The sequence below is a fragment of the Chinchilla lanigera genome, unplaced genomic scaffold (assembly GCF_000276665.1).
Source record: "Chinchilla lanigera isolate Chin_1 unplaced genomic scaffold, ChiLan1.0 scaffold00073, whole genome shotgun sequence".
Classification (NCBI taxonomy): Eukaryota; Metazoa; Chordata; class Mammalia; order Rodentia; family Chinchillidae; genus Chinchilla; species Chinchilla lanigera.
This window is the reverse complement of record NW_004955474.1, coordinates 7,960,636-7,981,748: the sequence shown is the minus strand read 5'-3', so window position 1 is coordinate 7,981,748 and position 21,113 is coordinate 7,960,636. Positions and strand designations below refer to the sequence as shown.

Sequence of the window (21,113 nt, the reverse complement as noted above, 5' to 3'; positions counted from 1 at the left end):
CATCTCAGTGCAGGAATATCACGCATCACTGAGCCACATACCTGTCTCTACCTCCGCCAATTTGGCTATTTCTTTCTTTCAGCACTTTTTAGTTGATATGAGATCAGGGTGAGGGAATGATTCTCTTCACCAAAAATTCCATCTTTCACAGGAAAAGAATGTCCTGGATAATCCAGGAGAGGAGAACATTTGGTATACATTATGCTTTTTTTTTTTTTTTTAACAAAAAAATGCCTCTCAATGGTGCAAAATGTAATCACAGCTACTTGGAAGGCTGAAACAGGAGGATCAAGAGTTTGCGATCCGCCTGGATATGTTAAGAAGAGCTAGTTTCAAAACTACAATGGGCTGGGTGAGTAGGCCAGTGGAGGTGTAACTAACTGACTGGGCAAAATAAGTGTTTAGAAGTTAAAGTGTTTTCTGTTAGAGACAGACTCTTCTGTAAACTTCCTCACGCCCCACTCTTACCCTCTCCTCTACCCAGATAGAGGGGAAGATAGTTCAGATGCTGGGCCCAGGTCAGGGTCCAGTTAGAGAAGAAGAGCCTGAAGGAAAGAAGCTGAAAGGCCCAGTGGGACGAAACTAGCTCAGAATTGTCTACTGTCTGATTTTATTTTTTCTCCCTTCTCTTCCTTACTTTTATAAAAGGTCAGTGTACACTGAAACACGAGTGAGATGGTGATTTGTAGAGGTATGAGGCTCCTCCACCAGTGGTAGCTTTTTAAAAAATTAATTTTATTGGTATACTTTTGACACACCTAATGATCACATTCACCACAGGATGATGAATGTGTGTATGTATGTATTATATCTTAATAGCTGTATGTATTATATCTTCATTCTTTCTTTCCCACTCTCCTCTTTCCCTTCAATCCTTACCCTCTCCATTTATAAAACTTTGTTTCTATTGTTTTCCTTCCATTCTTTCTTATTATTTTTGTACCTATTCCCTTCCTCCTCTACCCTGTCTTATTCCCCTTCCCATTTGAACATGTTCTTGCTACTTCCCAATATCTCTCTTTCATTTTGGTCCTTATTTACCCTTTGGGGTTCTTACAGAAGAGAAACAATGTGATATTTAAACATATGTATCCAATTTATTTCACTTAAAATTATATTTTCAAGGTGCATCCACTTACCTAAAAATGCTTCAAGTTTACAATTCTTTATGGCAGAGTAGTATTCCATTGTATATAAAAACCACATTTTCTTTACCCATTCATCTTTTGATGGGAATGTGGGCTGTCCCCAGATTTAGCTATTACTAATTGTGCTACGTATGGGTGTGCATATGTTACTGTGAGGTTATGCTTTTAACTCTTTCAGGAAAATACTTAGAAGGAGAATAGCTGGGTCAAATGGAACTGCTAGTTTTAGATTTTTGAGGAATCTCTACACTGATTTCCACAGTGGCTGCACCAGACTGCACTCCCACCAACAGTGGAGAAGGGCTCCTTTTCCCCACAGCCCCTCCAGTGTTAGTTATTGGTTCATTTCTTGATGATAGCCATTCTCTCCAGGGTAAGCTTCCCTTGTTTTGGGGGAGTGGCAAGCATCAGAACTTGAACAGCAGCGAACAGCATAGCAGCTTGGGTTGCATCTGGGAAGAGGGGAGGATGAAATGGGTGTTGATAGTGGAAGAATTGAGGATTATTGGTTGAAACAGAGAAATCTGAATGGTTAAAATTACAGAAAGAGAATTGCATATGTATCCTCTGAATAATTTTAATATTCTACTTACTGTAAGTATGAATTTTGTTATAACGCAAATATTTCTCTGCTGCTCCAACATGCTGCCATCTCAGTCTGCAATATATCTTAACTGCTCCCACATTTGAAGCATGTGTCATATCGTAATCTATAATAACTATGTGGGGCTGGGGGCTTAGCTGGTGGCAGCATGCTTTCTGAGTATTTGTGAGTCCCTGGGTGCCACCCTCAGCACAAGAAAAAAAAGTGAACACACATACACACACAGTGACTGAATTATAAAGTGAATGTTTAAATAAAAAAATATTACTACAGTAAAAGGTACATTCCCAAGAACAATGGGTTAAGTGTCTTCAAGGCAAGGGGGAGTATTCTGAAGGGGATTAGTGGCAATGTGTCTTTTACTGTAACACATTTTGAAACATTCATTGTATGTTTTGGTCGTACCACATTTATTCAGACATATGTAAACACAGAGATATTATATACACATATGTTAAAGTGTATATATATATATATATTTACATATAATAGTGTTACAGTATGACCCTAAAATAGCATTACTTAAATAAAAGAAACTAGCCCACCAGGTTAAGAGCTAATTGAAGCAGCTAGTTAGGCTTAAAAATATAAAACCCGCCATAAAAACAAAAGGTAAGAGTTAACATAAAAGCAGGGATAAAGACCTTTCCTCCAAGGAAATTGTGCTAAGTCAGTTGACAGCTCCTCCCTAACTTCTGGGCTAAACTGAGAAAAACTAAAAAATGCGGAGTAACCAGTTTCCTGTAAACTAGCTAAATAACTAACTTCCTTTACACCCTACACCCACACAACCACCTGTTTAAAATGAGTCCCTGCACTCTGCTTACCTACACAAGGCCAGAACAACAGGCTACTCAAAATCAACTCTTGGGCAGCCCAAGAACTTTTTCTTTTTCTTTCTAATAAACACTCTCCTAGTTTCTTCCTTCTTTTATCTGTATGATTTTATTCTTCAGCTTTGTGAGACAAACAACCTAGGATTTATATGAAATTAATTTTCATATCTGGAGGTCCCACTGAGATCACTCTGCACTTTAAATCCAGGGATCAGAAAGCATTTACCATTTTCCCTTTTTTGTCCACTTAACCAGGAGTATATTCAGGAGTAGACGAGGTTTGTGCTCAGTTTTTTTTCCTAGATAGCTTTCCCCATGGATAAAGTTCCTGTGCCTTGCAAAGAAAGCTACTGTTGAATTAGGCATTTCCTTATCTTTTCTTCCCTGGGAAACATTTAGCAAACATCTGCTGTTCTTAAAAAAAACAGGCCAGATTATTAGTCTTTTGAGGTGATGTCATTACAGCACAGATGACTTCATTAAAACAAAATACAGTGTAGGGATTCAAAGCCTCTGGACTGTGACTGCAACCTCCATAGCTGGTTGGGGTACAAGCTAAAGAGTTCTTTGTAGCTTCTTACAGAAAGCCTTCTTCTCGCTTACAACTGACAAGCCTAGCCAGAGCCGCTGCCTGGTGAGCCACATTCTCTTCCTTGGAACAGTGCAGCAGGCAGTGATGGCTTGTCCAGGCCCAATCTGTCTCCTCTGCTGATCCTGGGCCTATGGCTGCTGGCCCACGACTCTTGAATCACTAGACTAGGTTCTCCATCCCCCCAGGATGGTGAGTTTCCTATCTGGCTCATCATTGTGTCTCCCCAGCTGTCTTGGTAGTATTTGTCCCAGAGAGGAGGAAAGTGACTAAGACAAGAGCCCTTAGTGTTGGAGAAGTAGTTGGTATAGGGGAAAAAACTCCCCTAAACCAAAAAGCTACAGCTGCTTGCAGATGTGTGAGTGACATGTACAGTCAATGTGTAGAATAGAAGAAAACATTTTTTTTCCTATAGTAGAGCATGTGATTGCTTAATAGCACTTTTTGAGTGGACTAAAAGTAAAGGGTTACTTGGGTTTTTTTTCCAAATACTTAAACAGTAACCTCAAAGGAAAAAGGGAAGTATTTTTTCTGTAGATTTAAGAAGCAGAATTGAATTATTCAAGGGGCAGAAAAACAATTCTTGGTCTAACGATGTTATTATTCATAAATGATAAACAACCAATTAGTCTGTTAAATAGTGGCAATGTACTCCAATCTACTAAGTTCTTGTCAGACACTACTGAGAGAATTTGGGTCCCCCTTGCAGATCTTTGGCTCCTCTGTAAAAGCAGTAAGCAAACTACTACATTCAAAACATGAGAATTTAGCTGCTAAAATGATCATAGTAAATATAGTTTAATTTTATGTTTTTGGATCTGTCATAGACCTGTTGTTTCTAACTCTCTGAAAACATTTGTCTCTTCAGGCTTTGATAAGAGTGGAGAAAGATCATAGAATACTGCGTAAGAAAGGTAAAATCTATAACCAGATGGAAAATTAGGCTAAGCCTTTAATAAAAAAAATTCATGCAGGTTATTATCTCTCGCTGGTAGTGGCTTTCAAATAGTCTGATTATACCCTACAATAAAAACTACATTTCATGTTATCACCAAGTATGAACACATACACACACACACACTCCCCACTACACCTAACTTTTCTGTCATATACTGTGGTATTTTCTAGTGTTCTTTTATTCCATTAAGTAAAAAGTTCTGTAAGTTATTAAATTAACTTCATGATCCACTAATGGGTAATCATCCCTAGCTACTCTATGAATAAACAGGCATGCAGTTTTTAAAATACGTAAGTGTGGTCGTCTTCTTCCTATGGTACAAATTCTCAACTGATGGGCAGGAAGGGATGAGTGGCATGGTTTAACCAAGTCTTTGTCTTGTCCCCTTTTGTGGTACTTGGAGATTGAACCCAGGCCTCTGCATTGAGCTCCATTCCCAGCCCACTTTTAAAATTCTGAAATGCCATCTTGCCAAGTTGCTCAGGCTGAGCTTTAACTTGTTTTTTCCTGCCTCAGCCTCCCAGGGTGCTGGGATTACAGTTTTGTGCCACTATGCGTCTATCTCTGTTTCTCGAGTCTAAATATTGAGCTAAAGTCTGGAAACACCTAAATTAAAAAAGTAAGTCCTACTCCATAGTGCATGCAACACAGCATCTATCTGGAATATGTTTTAATCATTTTTCTTTTTCTTTTCATCTTCAACTTTTTTTATTAGTCCATGTCCACAGTATATAATGATTGCTTTTATATGGGGAACTGGTACACGTACATAGCACACCTTAATTCTTTCCCCCTCCCCTACCTCCATCTCTTGGTAAATTAAATTAAAAAATTCCTCTTAAAATAAAGAATTGTCTTAAATTAGAAAACTGAAATGGAAAAAACATACAAAGAAAATCCCATAACGAACAGCTAAGCAAGGTAACATTTTTAAATGTGTCTTTTGTTTATATATTTTTTTCCTATAATAAACACACAATATCACCGGTACAAGGTGGATTATACCTGAAAATGTGTCTCCTTCTCAAACACTTTCTCATTTCATCAAAAATCATAAAATATTTTATAGGCTGGAGAATATTATAAAGTAGCATAATTTATTACTTCTCTATTTTTTTTGACCTTTAGATTTTTTTCCCAGTTTGCTAGTAAGTTTGATTTTTCTGACATTTGCTAGGAAAGCTTATATACTCACCTGACTTATGTACTTGATGGCACTTATCTCTCCTTACCTCAGTATTTTCTCCCATGCTTTTATAAATTCCTTCTCAATTTCTATCCCAATCTAACAGGTAACTATTCAAGTTAGCGTGAAGAAATCCCATGTTCTATTACTGTGTGGTGTAGATTTAAAGAAATACTGCTAATTAAATATTCCTCTATTTACTTAACAATAATAACGGTGGCTAACAATGAAGGGGTTTTTATTATCTAGTGAGATAATCTACGAAACGGCAAAGCCTCGTTTGTAGAAGAGGGTTAATAAAGTTTTGAGAATGGCTCAATGATCACAGAATTAAAATATATTTTCTGCATCAGTTTTTAGAATTTTTTTTTTTTTTGTGGTATTAGGCAGAGGTCTCATCAAGTTGTCTACACTAACCTTGAAGGGGCGATCTTCCTGCCTCAGCCTCCTTAGTGGCTGGGACTGTAGGCACATGCTACCACACCCAGTTACTACTACCATGCTGGCCTGCTATCAATATCTTTGAGAGACTTTGATTTGGTGTACACTTTGTATTTTTAAAAAATTAAATTAAAAAAGGCTGGAAAATAGTCAATTATTACAGAAATGCACAAAGTAGGAAGTAACTCTCTTAAAATCATGGTTCCCATAAGAGTTAATTTGGTATACATTCTTCCAGACTTTTTATTTAGCTGCACAAAAATATAAAAATAGATGCATATAAAAATAAGATGTTTACTGTTGCATTGCTTTATTATGACAAAAAACAGAGGACTGGTTAGAGTTGTTATTCTATATCCATACAAAACTGAACTAAAAGAAACTAGGACCATCAAATAACTAGACATGGAAAGATATATACAATGTATCATTATATGCATAAAAAAGAAGGGAGGACTTTAAAAAATTGATAAGAAATTATTCTCTTGTAAACCACCATGCATTCCTAAGATACTTGATGGTGTTATCTTTTTGGGAAGTGTAGGTAGCTTTAAATTGTTAGTTTTTTAGATAGGAATTTCACTGGTAATTCTCCAGTGAGCTAAGTTTCTGTTTTCTGGGTATACTGATTTTATTACTTTTATCTTGTTTTTATGTATTTTGGAAAATCTTACTTAGCAGTGAAATTATCTGCACCTTTAACTGACAGAAGATAAAACTGATCCCAGAGTCTTCTTTGGGACTAAATATAATATGTATACAAATTAAACTGATAACTGCATATTAAATTATTTCAGTATAATTGTGTTTGTTAATCTATCCTTGAATTTTTCAAAGGTTTTGTTTTATGAAATGTTTGTCCTAAACCATCAATATGACTGAGCCTCAAATGAGTATAATTACCTAAAAAAGTAAGCTCATTCTGATGTATTTATGTAAGGCCAGTATATAACACATGAATGGCCATCAAATGAGTTCCTTTTTTTTAATCTAAAAAAGTAAAGAAGTGACTAAAACTCTCTGAGTCTCAGAGAAGCATGTAACATATTAGGATTCCTTTGCTCGTTTAGGTAATGGGGAGGATCACAGTTGAATCTACTGTAATCGGAACTAATCTTAAGTCAGTTATCTGCTAAATGCAGACATCCTTTGTTCACACTTATTGTCTTTGTTTTGACTGAACTTCCTTTCATTGTTTATTTAAATGTAAACTTGATTTTTTCCTTTACATGTGAAAAAAGTCTTTATTTTCAGCTTCTGCTCCACATATTAACAGGATTACTTTAGACTGCAGTAGTGATTGGATTTCTAACTTTTTCTTTTAAAATGAGCTTAATTTAAATTTACCATTTCACTCTTTGATCAAGACAAATCAAGCAATTTCTCCCAATTTCTGTTACTTCAAGCGAAAAACAGGCAATGAATTGGATCCATCACAATAGTGATAGTTAAATGTTAATATTTTTGTTATGAGTATCTTTTATAATCTGTAGATATAGTCTACAGAATGACAAAGTATAATAAAAGTGAAAATTTTATTACAAGTTTGTTGCCAGTTTACCGTTTCAATACATTAAAGCAAAGTGCTTCTGTACATTAGGGACATAATATCTATATCTGGCCTTAATATAGAGAGTGTAATTGGGACTACAGGGTTACTCCCTCCACCCATCTGAACCTAGGCTAACCCAGGCTAATGTCCCAGGGCTAACTGCTGACCTTCGTTTTAAGGTCTACTACCAAGAAGTGAAGAAAGACAAGGACCCCAGCACCTACCCTGGCAGATTCTGAAGTCCCAAGCCAAGACACATGCGCATCAGATTCTCCAGCATGACCTACAGTAACCTTTCTTCCCTGGAGCTCACTGAAGGCTCATGCAAACATACTGGATCGCATGTATCCAATTATAACAGAGTGAATTATGAGGAAGTACATGCATGACAGTCACAGCTGACATGACTCAGTGCCCTGCGAATCTCACTGTCCGTCATACTCTGAACAATCCAACGGGAGGTGCCCTAGATCCAGCGACACATTTTAAATTCTTAAACCCAACATATTCAGTGTGCGTGTCACTTTCCTTTCCTGGGTACAAGCCTACTCCTTCTGAGCGTTCCACTGCCTAATTGCAGTTCATTAAACTTTTCTGCTTTTTCCTTACTGTCACATGTCACACCCAATTATTTGTGCATTGCACATAAGAACCTGAAGGACCATCTAGGACCCCATCACTCACAGTGACAGTCTTACCTGAGCCGTTTTTCAGATACCCATTTGCATCAACAGTTGTATACATGATGTAAGGTCCAGGTTGATTCACTCCAAAGGGCTGCAATAAGAAAGGAAATAGTTAGCCTTGGAAAATAAGGGAACGATTTGAAATTTCAGGCAAATCTATTGTGTAAAGTAAAAAAATTCTTACATATAGATCTTACATAGATGACAGTTACTTAGAGATCATTTCTACAAATACATAGCACTTCACAAGAAAAGCTGGCTACCACAAAATTTTTAACACTTTAAATATAACTCATTATTTTCAGAGGGTATTTCTAAGATCTAATATTGTCTCTCCTTAAAATAAGGGTAAATATTTTAGGTAAGGTTTTTTTTTTTTTTTAATCTTCATTTGGTTTTACCTAGAATAGAACTACAACAATTTTGTGGCTGGGGGTGCAGCTCAGTGGTAGAGTGCTTGCCTAGCATGTGTGAAGCCTTGGGTTCAATCCCCAGCACTAGAAATAAAAATAAAAATACAACTCAAAATCAAATGACCAAAAATACAAAGAACTACAATTTTTAATATGATACATGCTAAATACAGCATTGCTTTTTTTTTCAGGGATGGATTACACAGCTTACATTTTCTCCCTAACATATCAAGATAAATAAAACTCATCCACAGTAATTACAAAACTGATGATTAGTTCAGTCATATTATTTTCCTGGTAAGAAAAACCTGACAGGCTGACAAAGCTTTGTTACAGTGATAAAGCTGATCTCCAACTTGTTTATTTCTAGAATCCTACTCAAACTTTGACTAAAATAATGTATTCCTTCTCTTTGGAAATCAAGGCTAACTGAATAGGACATAAAGGAACCAATGATTGTAATAGGCAGCCTATTAAAGATGTTAACAAATGGTTAAAAATGCTTTTAATTTTTTGAATACTTTTCACAGAAATAGAATTTACGATCTTTTCAATAAAGTACATAAAAGTTAACAACACCTTTAGATACTCTATTAACACTCTAAAGCTGAGTTCATCCAGGATAGGTAAGAATTAATACCACTGACACCATGACCACCTGCCTGATATTCCAAGAAATGCAGACATGTGTTCCCATTGGCCATGAGAAGTTAGGCTGCTATAAGAACAGAATTACTCATATGATATCACTAACTGAATAAAACAGTTGTGGAGACTATCACACAAATATTAAAAACAAGGTTGTTCATGAAGTACTATTACGTACAAAGATGAGCAGTACACTCTGCGTTAATACTGTTTTCATCAAAGAACTGACAAAATTCTGTATCTACAGTCCTATTTTGCAGATTGGCAAAGGAAAGCGTTCTCAGATATCCACAATTTTCAAGTCAACTAGACAGGTGAACAGAAGTTAAGCTAAGAAATTATCTTCTTCATTTAATTATTCCTTTTTTACTTACAGCTTCATCATATATGTAACCCCATTAAAGTACCTTCTGAGGGCTGAGGACGCAGCTCACAGGCAGAGCTCTTGCCTAGCATGCATGAGGCCCTCCTTAGGTTCAATCCCTGGTATTGCACCACAACAAAATAAAACAAAAGAACTCCATTATACACAGTTTCTGTTAGGCCAGTGGCATCCTTCTGTTGCTTGGTTTTTAAAAAGCATGTTTGTTTTGTTTTTGTAGTACTGAGGACTGAACCCAAGACATGTGCTTTTTTTTTTTTTTTCTTTTAGAGACAAAGGATGTTAATGTATGAGTTGTATTTTCTAAACTAAAACCTCAGTATTCAGGTTTAATTATAGTGTTGGCACTCTGGGATGAATCAGCGTGTTTTGGGTTGCAGTCTGGGCACTTGTCCCTACAACGTTTGCCATCATTGACCTAGGGTCTTCACACTATGTTGCATTCCCAACCATTTAAAAATTTTTTTATTCTGAGACAGAGTCTCACTAAGTTGTTCAGGTGAGGCTTGAATTTGCAATTTTCCTGCCTCAGCCTCCCAGAGTACTAAGATTACAGATGTGTTCCACCATGCTTGGCTTAAAATACATTATTTTGAGACTCACTCATGATTAAACATGGTGCTGTAGTTTATTTCTACTGCCATGGAGTATTGCACTGTGTGATTATACAATCATTTTTTTATTCTATTGTTGACTGACATTTTTTCCATCTTTCTTTTTGCTGCAATAGACACAGCATTTGTTCATATGTCACCTAAGAATGCACAAGTGCAAAAGATTGGGAGTTAGGAACCTGGAAGGGGAAGTCATAGGATATATGCCTCTTGAACTGTACTTTTCCTGAAGTGGTATTACAATTTTATATTCCCTCCAGCAGTACATGAGAGCTCCTACTGCTTCTCATACTCTTAACAATTATTACTGTGTATATGGTAATCACTTCTTAAAATGTTTTATTTTCTCTAGATCTGTTTTTTTGGCATACGGTATACTTTTTCTGTATCTTAAGCTCATTTTATTCCAGAGAGGCTTGGAGTGAGTATTCATGAGGCCACATTTACCACCATGTAATAACCTCAAATTTACTTTATAAGCCACACTCTGTACACTGGAACAGGTATCCTGGGTTCTAAGAATTGTTTTCAGTGAGTATTCCCAATTACATATTTTTAAATTTTTTTTGAAATAGAGTCTTGCTATGGAGTCCAGGTTGGCCGTGAACTCATGGTGATCCTCCTGCCTCATCCTCTTGAGTGTTGGGATTATAGGTATGCAATACTATACCCAGTTCCCAGTTACATTTTTGAGTATTTATTCTAATACATGTGGAATATTTCATAGTACTAGCCACAGTATCATATTTTTTAGATTATTTAGGCGTTTTTCTCTTTCTTTTACCTACATTCAATTAAAAGAAAATTAGGTCAGCATATTCCTGCACCTGAAAGTTGAATTTCACCATTTACCAAGGGTCAATCATTCTAACATCTGAAGAGAAGGTTTCAGAAATCTGAATTTGATTCCACCACAGTGGTTCTCAAAGTATGGTACATGGCCCCGTGGTACTCTCAAACACTCACAGGTCACATTAGCTATAATAAGACATCATTTGTACCATGTACCATGTTAGCAGGGCAAAGCAAGGATGGGTAATTAGCAGTAGCACCAGAAAACTCTCTGTGGTTTTTTGAAAATAGACAAAGTAAGACAGACAGTATTTGTTGATAGTAATAAAATTAGAGATTACAAGTGAAAAATACAATTTTGAAATTCTGTATCTGCTGCTATGAGCTGACATCTTCCCAATACTTAAAACCTTTCTTGACAAAATTAGAGGTGATGTTAATAAACATGATTTTAAAATACTATGCAGTGACATGTATAAACAACAGATTTACATGAGTTGGTACTGTATATTGGTATTTTCTAAATGCAGAATGCACAAACTTATACAACTATGCACGAATATAGGTGCATTCAAAGTGTACAAAGTAGGGTGGAATCAGTTCGAGAATGGTACAGTAAAGACATCAAAAATCTGCTCTCAGCTGGGCGTGGTGGCTCATGCCTGTAATCTCAGCACTCAGGACACTGAGACCAGAGGATTGTGGTCAGTTTAAGACCAGCCTGAACTATATAGTGAGACCCTGTCTCAAAAAACAAACAAACAAAAAAAAAAAAACACTCTGCTTTCTCAAAAAAGCAATGAGAACTCTGGGCCAAAATATTGTCAAAATCAACTTTTTAAAAACTTCGCTAAAACCTAAGAGGCATCTATTCAAGAAAAATAGCTCTTTCTCACACTTCTCTGAAATAATTTACTTAACAGTGTGCCAACCTTAATGTTTGTGTCCCTTTTTGTCTCAGTGTTTATATTTAGAGCTGGGACGTTGGGAGTTAAGTCAAGTCAGACGGGGCTGTGAAAGTGGCACCCTGAGGGGTTGTGTGCCCGAGAAGAGAAGTGGGAGCTCCCCTTTCCAGGCCCACAGGCTGGGGAGAGGCCAGACGAGCTCACCCAGACAAGGCAGCCCGCTGCACACCGGGTAGAGACTGCTCTAGATCCCAACAGGCTGGCACTGTAGTCACGCACGTCCAGCCTTCAAAACTGTGAGAAAGTAACTTTCTGTTGTTTAAGCCACCCAGGCTACAGTACTATCTTACAAGTGCCTGGCTGACTTACACAGTAATTCAAGCCCTGTGAGTTCATTCTATATATTTCACGTCTTGAGACTTTCCAGATTCTGAAGATAAAAGTGCAGTCATTAGAATCAGACATTCTGGGTTTAGACTTCCTTGTGACCTTGGGCAAGTTAATTTTACTTTTCCGAGTTTCAGTTTCCTCATCTTACCTGAGGGATGGTCAAGGAGCCTCATTTATATAACAGGTATTAGTGCATCCATCACAGGATTACAGTAAGGACCGAGTAGCTATGTGCAGCGTACAGCAGTCCTCCCTTACCGCTGATGAATATACTCGGAGACTCCCAGCTGACGTAGAGCCATGGATAGAACCTTACTGTACAAATACAGTACTGTTTTTTAGCATGCTGCATTATTCAGACACAGCACTCAGCCAGCTAGGTATACATAAATGTCTATGATAAAGCTTAACTTATAAATTATGTACAGTAAGAGATCAATAATGATAATAAACGACAATTATAAAAATTTGCTGCAATGCTATGTGAATGTGTTGTCTCTCTCAAAATGACTTGTGTTTCTTAGAGCACACGGTTCTCCTCATATGCCCTGTACTCGACACCTGAGTTAACCTGTCATTCCATGTGCCATGCTCCAGTGCCACTTCTGCATTTTTAAGGATGTAGATTGTACTGGGCATCTTCTGCCAGAAGAGTGCAGTTTCATCACAGTTGAAGACTTGCTTTGGTTAGTAACCCAGCTCCTTCATCAAATTCCTCCGCTGTGCTGGGAACATGGCGGCAGCTTCCCTGGCAGATGGAACCTCTCTGTCTCTGTCTGTCTCTTTCTCTTTTGGTGGTACATGGAGGTTGAACCCAGGGCCTTCTCACTGAGCCCTTTTTATTTTGACATAGAGTCTCACTAAACTGGTAAGTTGCCCTGGCTGGGCTTGAACTTTTGATCCTCCTGCCTCAGCTTCCTAGAATGCTGGGATTATAGGCATGCCCCAACACACCTGGCTTCTAGTAGTCTTTATATTTTTCAGCCTCAACATGTAACTGAATCTAGTCTTCCCTGGCTTGCAGTAAATGCCTTGGAGTCAGTATGGATGTTGCAGTGCATCATCCAGCTCTTCCCTCCAGGACTGACACATTTCCCAAGCTGTCCCACGTGTTGGCTGCTAGTGACTCATAGCTGGGTTATACCCCGACACTGTTTTTTTTTTTTTTTTTTTTTTTTTGTTTTTTTCCGGTACCGGGAACCGAACTCACGACCTTGTGCTTGCCAGGCAGGCGCTTTTGCTGCTGAGCTAAATCCCCAGCCCCCCGACACTGTTCTTAACTGAAGAGATCTGCCTCAATAATTAGAAGCCCTTCCCAGGAGCTCGCTGAGTGCTATGTCTGAATAATGCAGCATGCTAAGGTTTGGCCCCTTTGTCTTGCCTGGAAACATCTCTGAGGCCCATCAAAGCCTCAGAGCTCCCATGCATTGTAGACCAACCTCTCTCTCCTTCTGCCAGCCCTGTTTCCCTCGCTATTTCAGAGGTGTTACTCCTAGGTTGAGCCTAAATTAAATCTCTGGTTCAGGACTTGTTTCTACATATCTTAAATATAGGAAGTTTCTCAACTATACCTAAAATATTGGTAGGTCATGCTTAAATATGATAGTAAGTATATGAGACGATAATCTTAACATCTAGTTTTGTCTTACAGTTTTACTCTTTAATAGCTCTGTGTGAATTTGGATTATTTAATCTCTCTGAGCCCCAGCTTCCCTATCTTTTAATGAGGAATAATTTCTTATGAAACAAGGAATCATATTTTGGATTCCAAGCCAAGTCTTTCAAAAGGCTTGTTGTGTTGACAACTGGGGTGCTGATGGGATTCTGGGGAGTGACTGAGTCATGAGAGCTCGAAGATCAAACCACTGATGGGATCCTAATTGGATGGAGTTGCTGGGAGTAACAGAATGGAGACGGAGGGAAGAAAAGGAGTAGACCTTGGGAGTGTGACAATGAGGACTAATCTGGTCACATTCCTTTGGTCCTCGCAAGCCAGACTATAAAAAGTCATTAACTGCCTTGTACAGGTCTCACCCTGTGCTCTGTATCAACTATGCAACGCTACACAGTAAGGTTCTGACAACAGGTTACACTCCACTGTAGAGAGGCATCTAACCTAAAACTATGAATCAAATATTACAAATACCGAATGTTCCAAAATAATGGGAGGATATCAGAAAAGGCTTCATAAAAGAGGTGACCCTTGTAAGTGAGAATTTTTTGGGAGAAAGGCAGTAAATTCCAGCAAAGGTTTTTTGAGTAATGAAGGGTACTCTAATCACTGCTAAACAGTAATAACAATTTATATCCTGTAACAACTGTGTTGTGTGTATTTATCATGCAGTGAATTTTCCCTGAAATATTAATAACTGAAAAGTAAGTTTACTTACTGTTATCTTACGAGGACAGTCATTAGAACACAGACCACTAAGAACTGTGGAAAAATAAGAAACAGGCAATTATTACTGTTACAATGTAAGCTCTAAATTTCCCCCTAAAATCCCTTAATATACTTGTATGATCACAAGCAGAAACCATTTCAGTTCCTTTAGGTCTGAGCAAATTAAATTTCTTTTGTTCACTTTATACCAATATTTCAAATTTGAGTATGTAGTACTTGAATATTCAGTACTTCACTTTATCAAGCTGTGAAGATGCCGCTGTTTTGTGTACTCCACAGGGAGATGATTAATTATCACTGTGTGACACAATACTCTCCTGCTTTCCTGTTGGCTAGCTAAATTCCAAGGATGGCTTAGAATCTGCCGGAGGTGCCAAATGCAAACCAGTTAAAATGCATACTGAGAAAAATAAAAAGAACACCAGGCACTCTGTATTTCAATCTACACTTTTTCCATATATCCTGTCAAAGACTTTGGGTACCCTTAACTATTATGGAGAATATAATTACAACAACTGATGGGATCAGAACAAATATACACAAATAATTTACTGATACATTTATTCTATAATTACAAAAAAAATTTAAAAAATCTTTAAAAGTAATGTGGGTTTTGAAATGTAACTATAGGGATACCTTGGTTGTGGAACATTTCCAACCTCGAATTCTCCACTACTTGAATAGCAAAGTTTGAAAAAAGTCTGTTTGGTGTTTGTAACTTTGCTCACAGTTAAACCGAAAATCTGACTTGAAGAAAACCTATGTGGGCTGAGTGAGGCATGTGTGATGTCTTACAGTGGACACAAAGGGTTGACGCTTCATGTAGTGCTGAGTGAGTGCGTTAAAACACTGGTCACTGTGTTTTTTTCTGTGCTTTATTTGTGTAACTACTGTAACTACATAGGTCCAAAGAAAGTTAGTGATACCAGCAGTGAAGCTAAGAGGGTAACTGTGGGAACTACAACGGTGTCAGAGAAAGAGATCACTGCAAAATTTGTTAAAGTACTGGAAAAATGAATTTATAAGTGTAATATTTGGGTCACAGAGCCAATTATTTTTTTCCCATTAGTTCTATGGAAAAAACATGTTCGGTTCTTGAACTTTTCAGTGTTCAGGCACAGATCTGGAATGAATTGTTCAACAACTGACATATCACTATGTATTTCTACTACTTCTGGAAAAGTGGTGCAGATATTATGTGCCACTAAATATTCTACACATTAAAATGAAAGAAATTTAACTGGAAGTTGTTCTCAGTAACATAAAGTACTTCAATAATAATTATGAACATTTGTCAGTGGATTAAAATATGTGCACAGGAAAATGGTTTCTCATGTTCATTTACATTATATGAATGTGGAATTACAAACGTAACAGAAGTGTACTTCAGCTGGGTCTTTCTGGTGTTGCTCCAAAATCTGTATGTTGTGGCCTAATAACCAGTATGAGAGGATTATGAGGTGGGGCCTCTGGGAAGAAATCAGGTCACGATGGCTTCCCTTTCAAGAATGAGAGCAGTGCCTTTAGAGAAGAAGCTGCAGCCCGGCATGGGGATGCATGCCGGTAATCCCAGCTGGAGGCAGGCAGGAAGATCACAAATTTGAGCCCAGCCCAGGCAATTTAGGGAGACTCAGTGAGGAGTGGGCTGGGAATGCGGCTCAGGGTAGAGTACTCCTGGATCTGTCAGCACACTTGGCCCGACCTCCGGCATGGGAGGACCCAGCAGGGAAGTGTCACGTGTGCGGCAGAGTCCAACACACCAGCTTCTCAGTCTTGGACTTCATAGCTTCCAGAAGCAGAAGCAACGGATTTGTTGTTTATAAATTATACTACGGTATAAGTGTAAAGAAATAAGCATGGCATTTTATCTCAAAAGAAGACACCTGCTCACTTACTGTTGCACGCTGGTATTCTGAAACAGTGCAACAAACATTTACACCTGCAAAGCAGCTTTCACGGTTTACATCTCCTGTGTCAGCACAGTACCTGGTTCTCACCATCTTATTCTGAAGGTTTTCATGCCCTAGCTGCTCCCTCTCTTCTGTTTGGACACTGGTATTTTTGCAATTGTCCCCAAATCATTTACATAACCCTTCACTTCAGACATTTATCTTACTGGGCGGTGATTACTTATTCACAAGCCTGTCTTTGTAGATGGTGGCAGACTGCGCATCATTTCATCTTACTTTCTACTTGTTAAGGGGTGGGAAAAGATGGATTATTTAATAAATGGTACTGGATAATTGGCTACAAGGAGGAAAATAAAGCTTAGGCTTTATATCACAACATAAAACACACTGGGAAGAGACATAATAATAATAAAAAAAGGACTCTTACAGTTCAATAATGAAGATAACTCCATTGAAAGATGGGCAAAGGATCTGAATAGGCATTTCTTCAAAGAAGACACACAGCCAATGAGCTCATGAAAAGATACTCTGCATTACTAGCAATTAGGCAAATGTTTATAAAAACCATGACATACACACCCATGTTCACAGGAGCAGTCACAACAGCCAAAAGTAACTCAAAGGCGCATCCACAAATGAATAACGTGTGGTGAATGTATACAGTGGAATACTAAAAGAAAGGAAATCCTGTCCCATATTACAACACGGATGAATCCTGAAGACCATCTGCTAAGTGAAATCAGTGAGTCACACAGAAATGAGCACAGAGTGCCCTCCACCCCTGCAGGGTCATGATTGGCAGATTCAACTAAATGTGAATTGAAAATATTTGGAAAGTAACACTGTCTGTACTGAACATGTGCAGATATTATTCTTGTCATTATTCTTATTTGATACAGTGTAATAACTACTTAAAAAAGCATTTATAATGTATTAGGTATCATAAGTAGTTTAGGAGTGATGAAAAGTATATGGTGGGACACAAATAGTTTATATGCAAATATGCTATTTTATGTGAGGGACATGAGCACCTTGGATACAGAATCTGCAAAGGGAAGCTGGGTTTTTGGAGCCAGTCTTCTGAGGGCAATGAGGGACATTTAGCATAGGACTCTGCTTAACAAAGTCTCTTACATAGTCAAATTCTCCGAGACAGAGGCAGAATGGTGCATAGCAGGGACTGAGGGGAAGAGAAAAAGGGAGCTGTTGCTCAATGGGCAGAGTTTCAGTTACACAAGATGAAAAAGTTCTGGAGATGTGTTTCATAGCAATCAAATACACACAATACACTGAACTACACCTTCAAAATGCTTAGGATGAGGAACTTTTTTTTGAAGTCACAACTAAAAATCTGGTATAAAAAGTAACATTCCATATCTACTAGGATAGCTGTAATAAAAAAGCCAGATAATAGTAAGTGTTACTGAGGATTTGCAGAAATTGAAGCCCTTGTACATTGCTGGTGGAGCCATGGAATGGCGCAGCTGGTTTGGGAAACAATCTGGACCTTCCTGAAAAGGTTCATCAGAGGCCAGGTATGGCGGCACAGAGAAGACTGAAGCAGGAGGATCATAAGTTTGAGGCCAACCTGGACAGCACAGTGAGACTTATCCTCACTCCCCTCCCCCAAATGGGTAAACAGTACAGTTCCCGTTTGACCAAACCATTCACTCTTCTATATATTCCAAGAGAAAAGAAAACGTACCTTCACAAAATAATACATGCAAGCGTTCAAGGTAGTATTGTTAACACGTTAAAGGTGGAAGCCATTTAAATATCTATTAACTAGCGACTGGATAACAACATATGGTATACACATGTAATGGTGTATTACTTGGCAATTAAAAGGAATACAGTACTCATCTGTACTACAACGTAAGATTTTGTTTTCTGTGCTAGGGATTGAACCGAGGGCTTTGTGCATGCAAGGAAAGCATTCTGCCACTGACTGACATTCCTAGCCCATACATACATGTATGTATAAACATTAAAAGCATTTCACTAAGTAAAATATGCTAGTCATAGAAGATCATATATGATCCACATATATGACATGTCCAGAAAAGGCAATTCTGTGGCTACACAAAGTAAATCTGTAGTTAGGGTTAGGGTTGGGATAATGGTGAAAGATTAAGGGTGACAGCTAAAGGGTACAGGATTTCTTTTTGCAGTGATGAATGTATTCTAGAATGACTGCAGTGGTGACTGCATAACTGTGAATATGCGATAGCCACTGAAGTGAATGATTCACGTTATGAATTACGTTTCAGTAAAGTTGTTACAAAATAAAAGATACTGTAATGACTAATGACAAAAGGGAAATGTTTTTGTAACTTATACTACAAAGGGATACTATTGCTAATATACAAAGACTTTTAGCTACTAGACGATAATCCCACAGAAAACAAGGTATTTTAAGACTCCAGAACAGAAAATGCAAATAATGAAAACACATGCACATACTTAACCTCACTTGTTAGGAAAAAACTACTTTTTTGGGAAAATTTGAAAATAAATGACACATTCGGAAAAATATTTACAACATATGACAAAGGGCTAATTTCCATAAAAATCTTACATTGAATTTGCAAATCAATAAGGAAGTAAGAAAGGACGAAGAGTATTCATAGATGTTCAGAAAGAAATGGCCTTTAGATATATCAGCTTCACAGTCAGTGGGGGTCAGTACAGCACAGGAGAATACAGAGAAGACAGGTGTAGGGGCGCCCACTTGTCATCGCAGCACTGGGGAGGCTGAGGCAGGAGGTCTGCAAAGAGCTGGAGGTCAGGCTGAGCTACATAGTGAATTTGAGGCCAGCCTGAGCTACATAGCAAGACCCTATTTCCCCCCAAAATAAAACAAACCAAAAACCAAAAACACCCACACAACACCCCAATAAAACAAAAACAAAAACCAAACAAGCAAAACAGAATACTGAGATAGAAGAACATTCACCTAATTTTTATAAATTGCTATAACTGTTCTATTTTAAAACTCCTGTTCATCTTTTACTGTGCCTAATTTAAAAATTAAACTTTCCTGTAGATGTGTCTATAGAGGAAAACACACAGTACATAGAGGACTTAGTACTCTCTGAAGTTCCAGGCATCCACTGAGGGTCTTGGAATATATTCCCTACAGAAAAGGACAGACTACTATATACGGATAGAAGAATGAAAACTAAAAATCGGACTATTTTTCACCTAACTGGTAAAATCAGTTTAATAATTCCTTGGGTTAGTGAAGTTGTTATGAATTATACATTATCACATACTTTAGGTAGAACTTGGAACTGACTATTTCTATGAAGGAACATCTACTAAAAAAAAAAAAAAAAAGTTAAAGCCAGGTATGGTGGTACACGCCTATAATCCCAGCACTGGGGAGGCTAAGGCAGGAGGATTCCTGTGAGCTTGAGGCCCACCTGGGCTATATGGTGGGTTCAAGGTCAGCCTGAACTACATACCGAGAACGTGTCTCAAAAAAAAAAAAAAAAATTATAAGCCTGGCAGAATTAATCTATGGTGTTGGAAATAAAAAGATTCCTTTTAGGTAAACTCAGTAACAGGAGGATATAAGGGGCTCCTGGTTATTGGTAAAATTTGTTTCTTGATCTGAGTATGAGTATGCTTACACTGTGAAAATTCATAGCCCTGTATAATTATGTATGCTTTTCTATAGGTAGGCTATGTTTCAATAAAATGTATTTTAAAAAATATGCATATAATCTTTATTTATTCCACTTCTAGGAATTTATCCTGCAGGATATTCACTGCAACATTACAACAACAGAAGACTGAAGTGAACTATGATGCCTGGTTAATAGGGAATCCATTAAATTGTGTTGAACATACACTATGTGATACTTTTTAGCAGTTAAATTAATGAAGGAGCTGAAGTCGTGTTGCTGTTATATAATTTCCAAGACACACTGTTAGGTGGGAAAAGTGAGGTTTGGAATTATCATTTATGTGATACACAAACATATACACTATATACACAAATAATATACACATACATACTACGTGCTTGTGTATGTGTAAAATACTGTGGATACAATCAGGTTTTTTCTGCGAAGAGAACTGGATCACTAGGAGGCAAGAGTGAATAGACTTCCTTTTCACCCTACAATCTGGTATTTTTTGTTTCTTACTATTTGTATTACTTACTGTACAAACAAGTTTCTCTCAGATGACTCTGTGGTAAGCAGGACAGTGTCATGTGCTGGTGTGGATATAGAGGCCTGAGAAAGTTCAGGGAAAGCCATTTAGTGTTATCTACTGATATTAAAACACAGTCCCTTAAATTTCATAGTAGAAATAGAACTCGTATATCCACGATGAGTGAAAAAGCTAGGTAAACTATGGAATCTCTGTAATGTTGCAGAAAGACACGGAACTACTGAAGATCAAGGGAGGACTTCCAGTTCTGGCTTGAAGGGTATTTACTCTTTCTTGTTAAAGTGAAACACCAAATACTGACAGACATGCTCAATCAGATGCAATTTAGATGTGTATGTGTTGGCTGAGTCTCACAAGCTGAGCACAGGAAGCCGGAGCACATACTGTATGATTTCACTGGTATCTTCTCTCAATGTTCAGCACCGTGCGAGGAGGCTCAGTCTCTGTATTTATTTATTCTCTATTACTGTGATCAC

General features: G+C 37.7%; 1 protein-coding gene across 1 annotated transcript in view; it reads right to left on the bottom strand.

Annotated features, from left to right (window-relative positions):
• Itfg1 (integrin alpha FG-GAP repeat containing 1) overlaps positions 1–21,113 on the bottom strand; it is a gene marked incomplete in the record, with an annotated part of 219,908 nt that overhangs the window by 39,143 nt on the left and 159,652 nt on the right. The window contains 2 exon segments of the mRNA XM_005401409.2: positions 8,013–8,091; positions 14,535–14,578. Coding sequence (XP_005401466.1) covers positions 8,013–8,091; positions 14,535–14,578 — 123 coding nt within the window.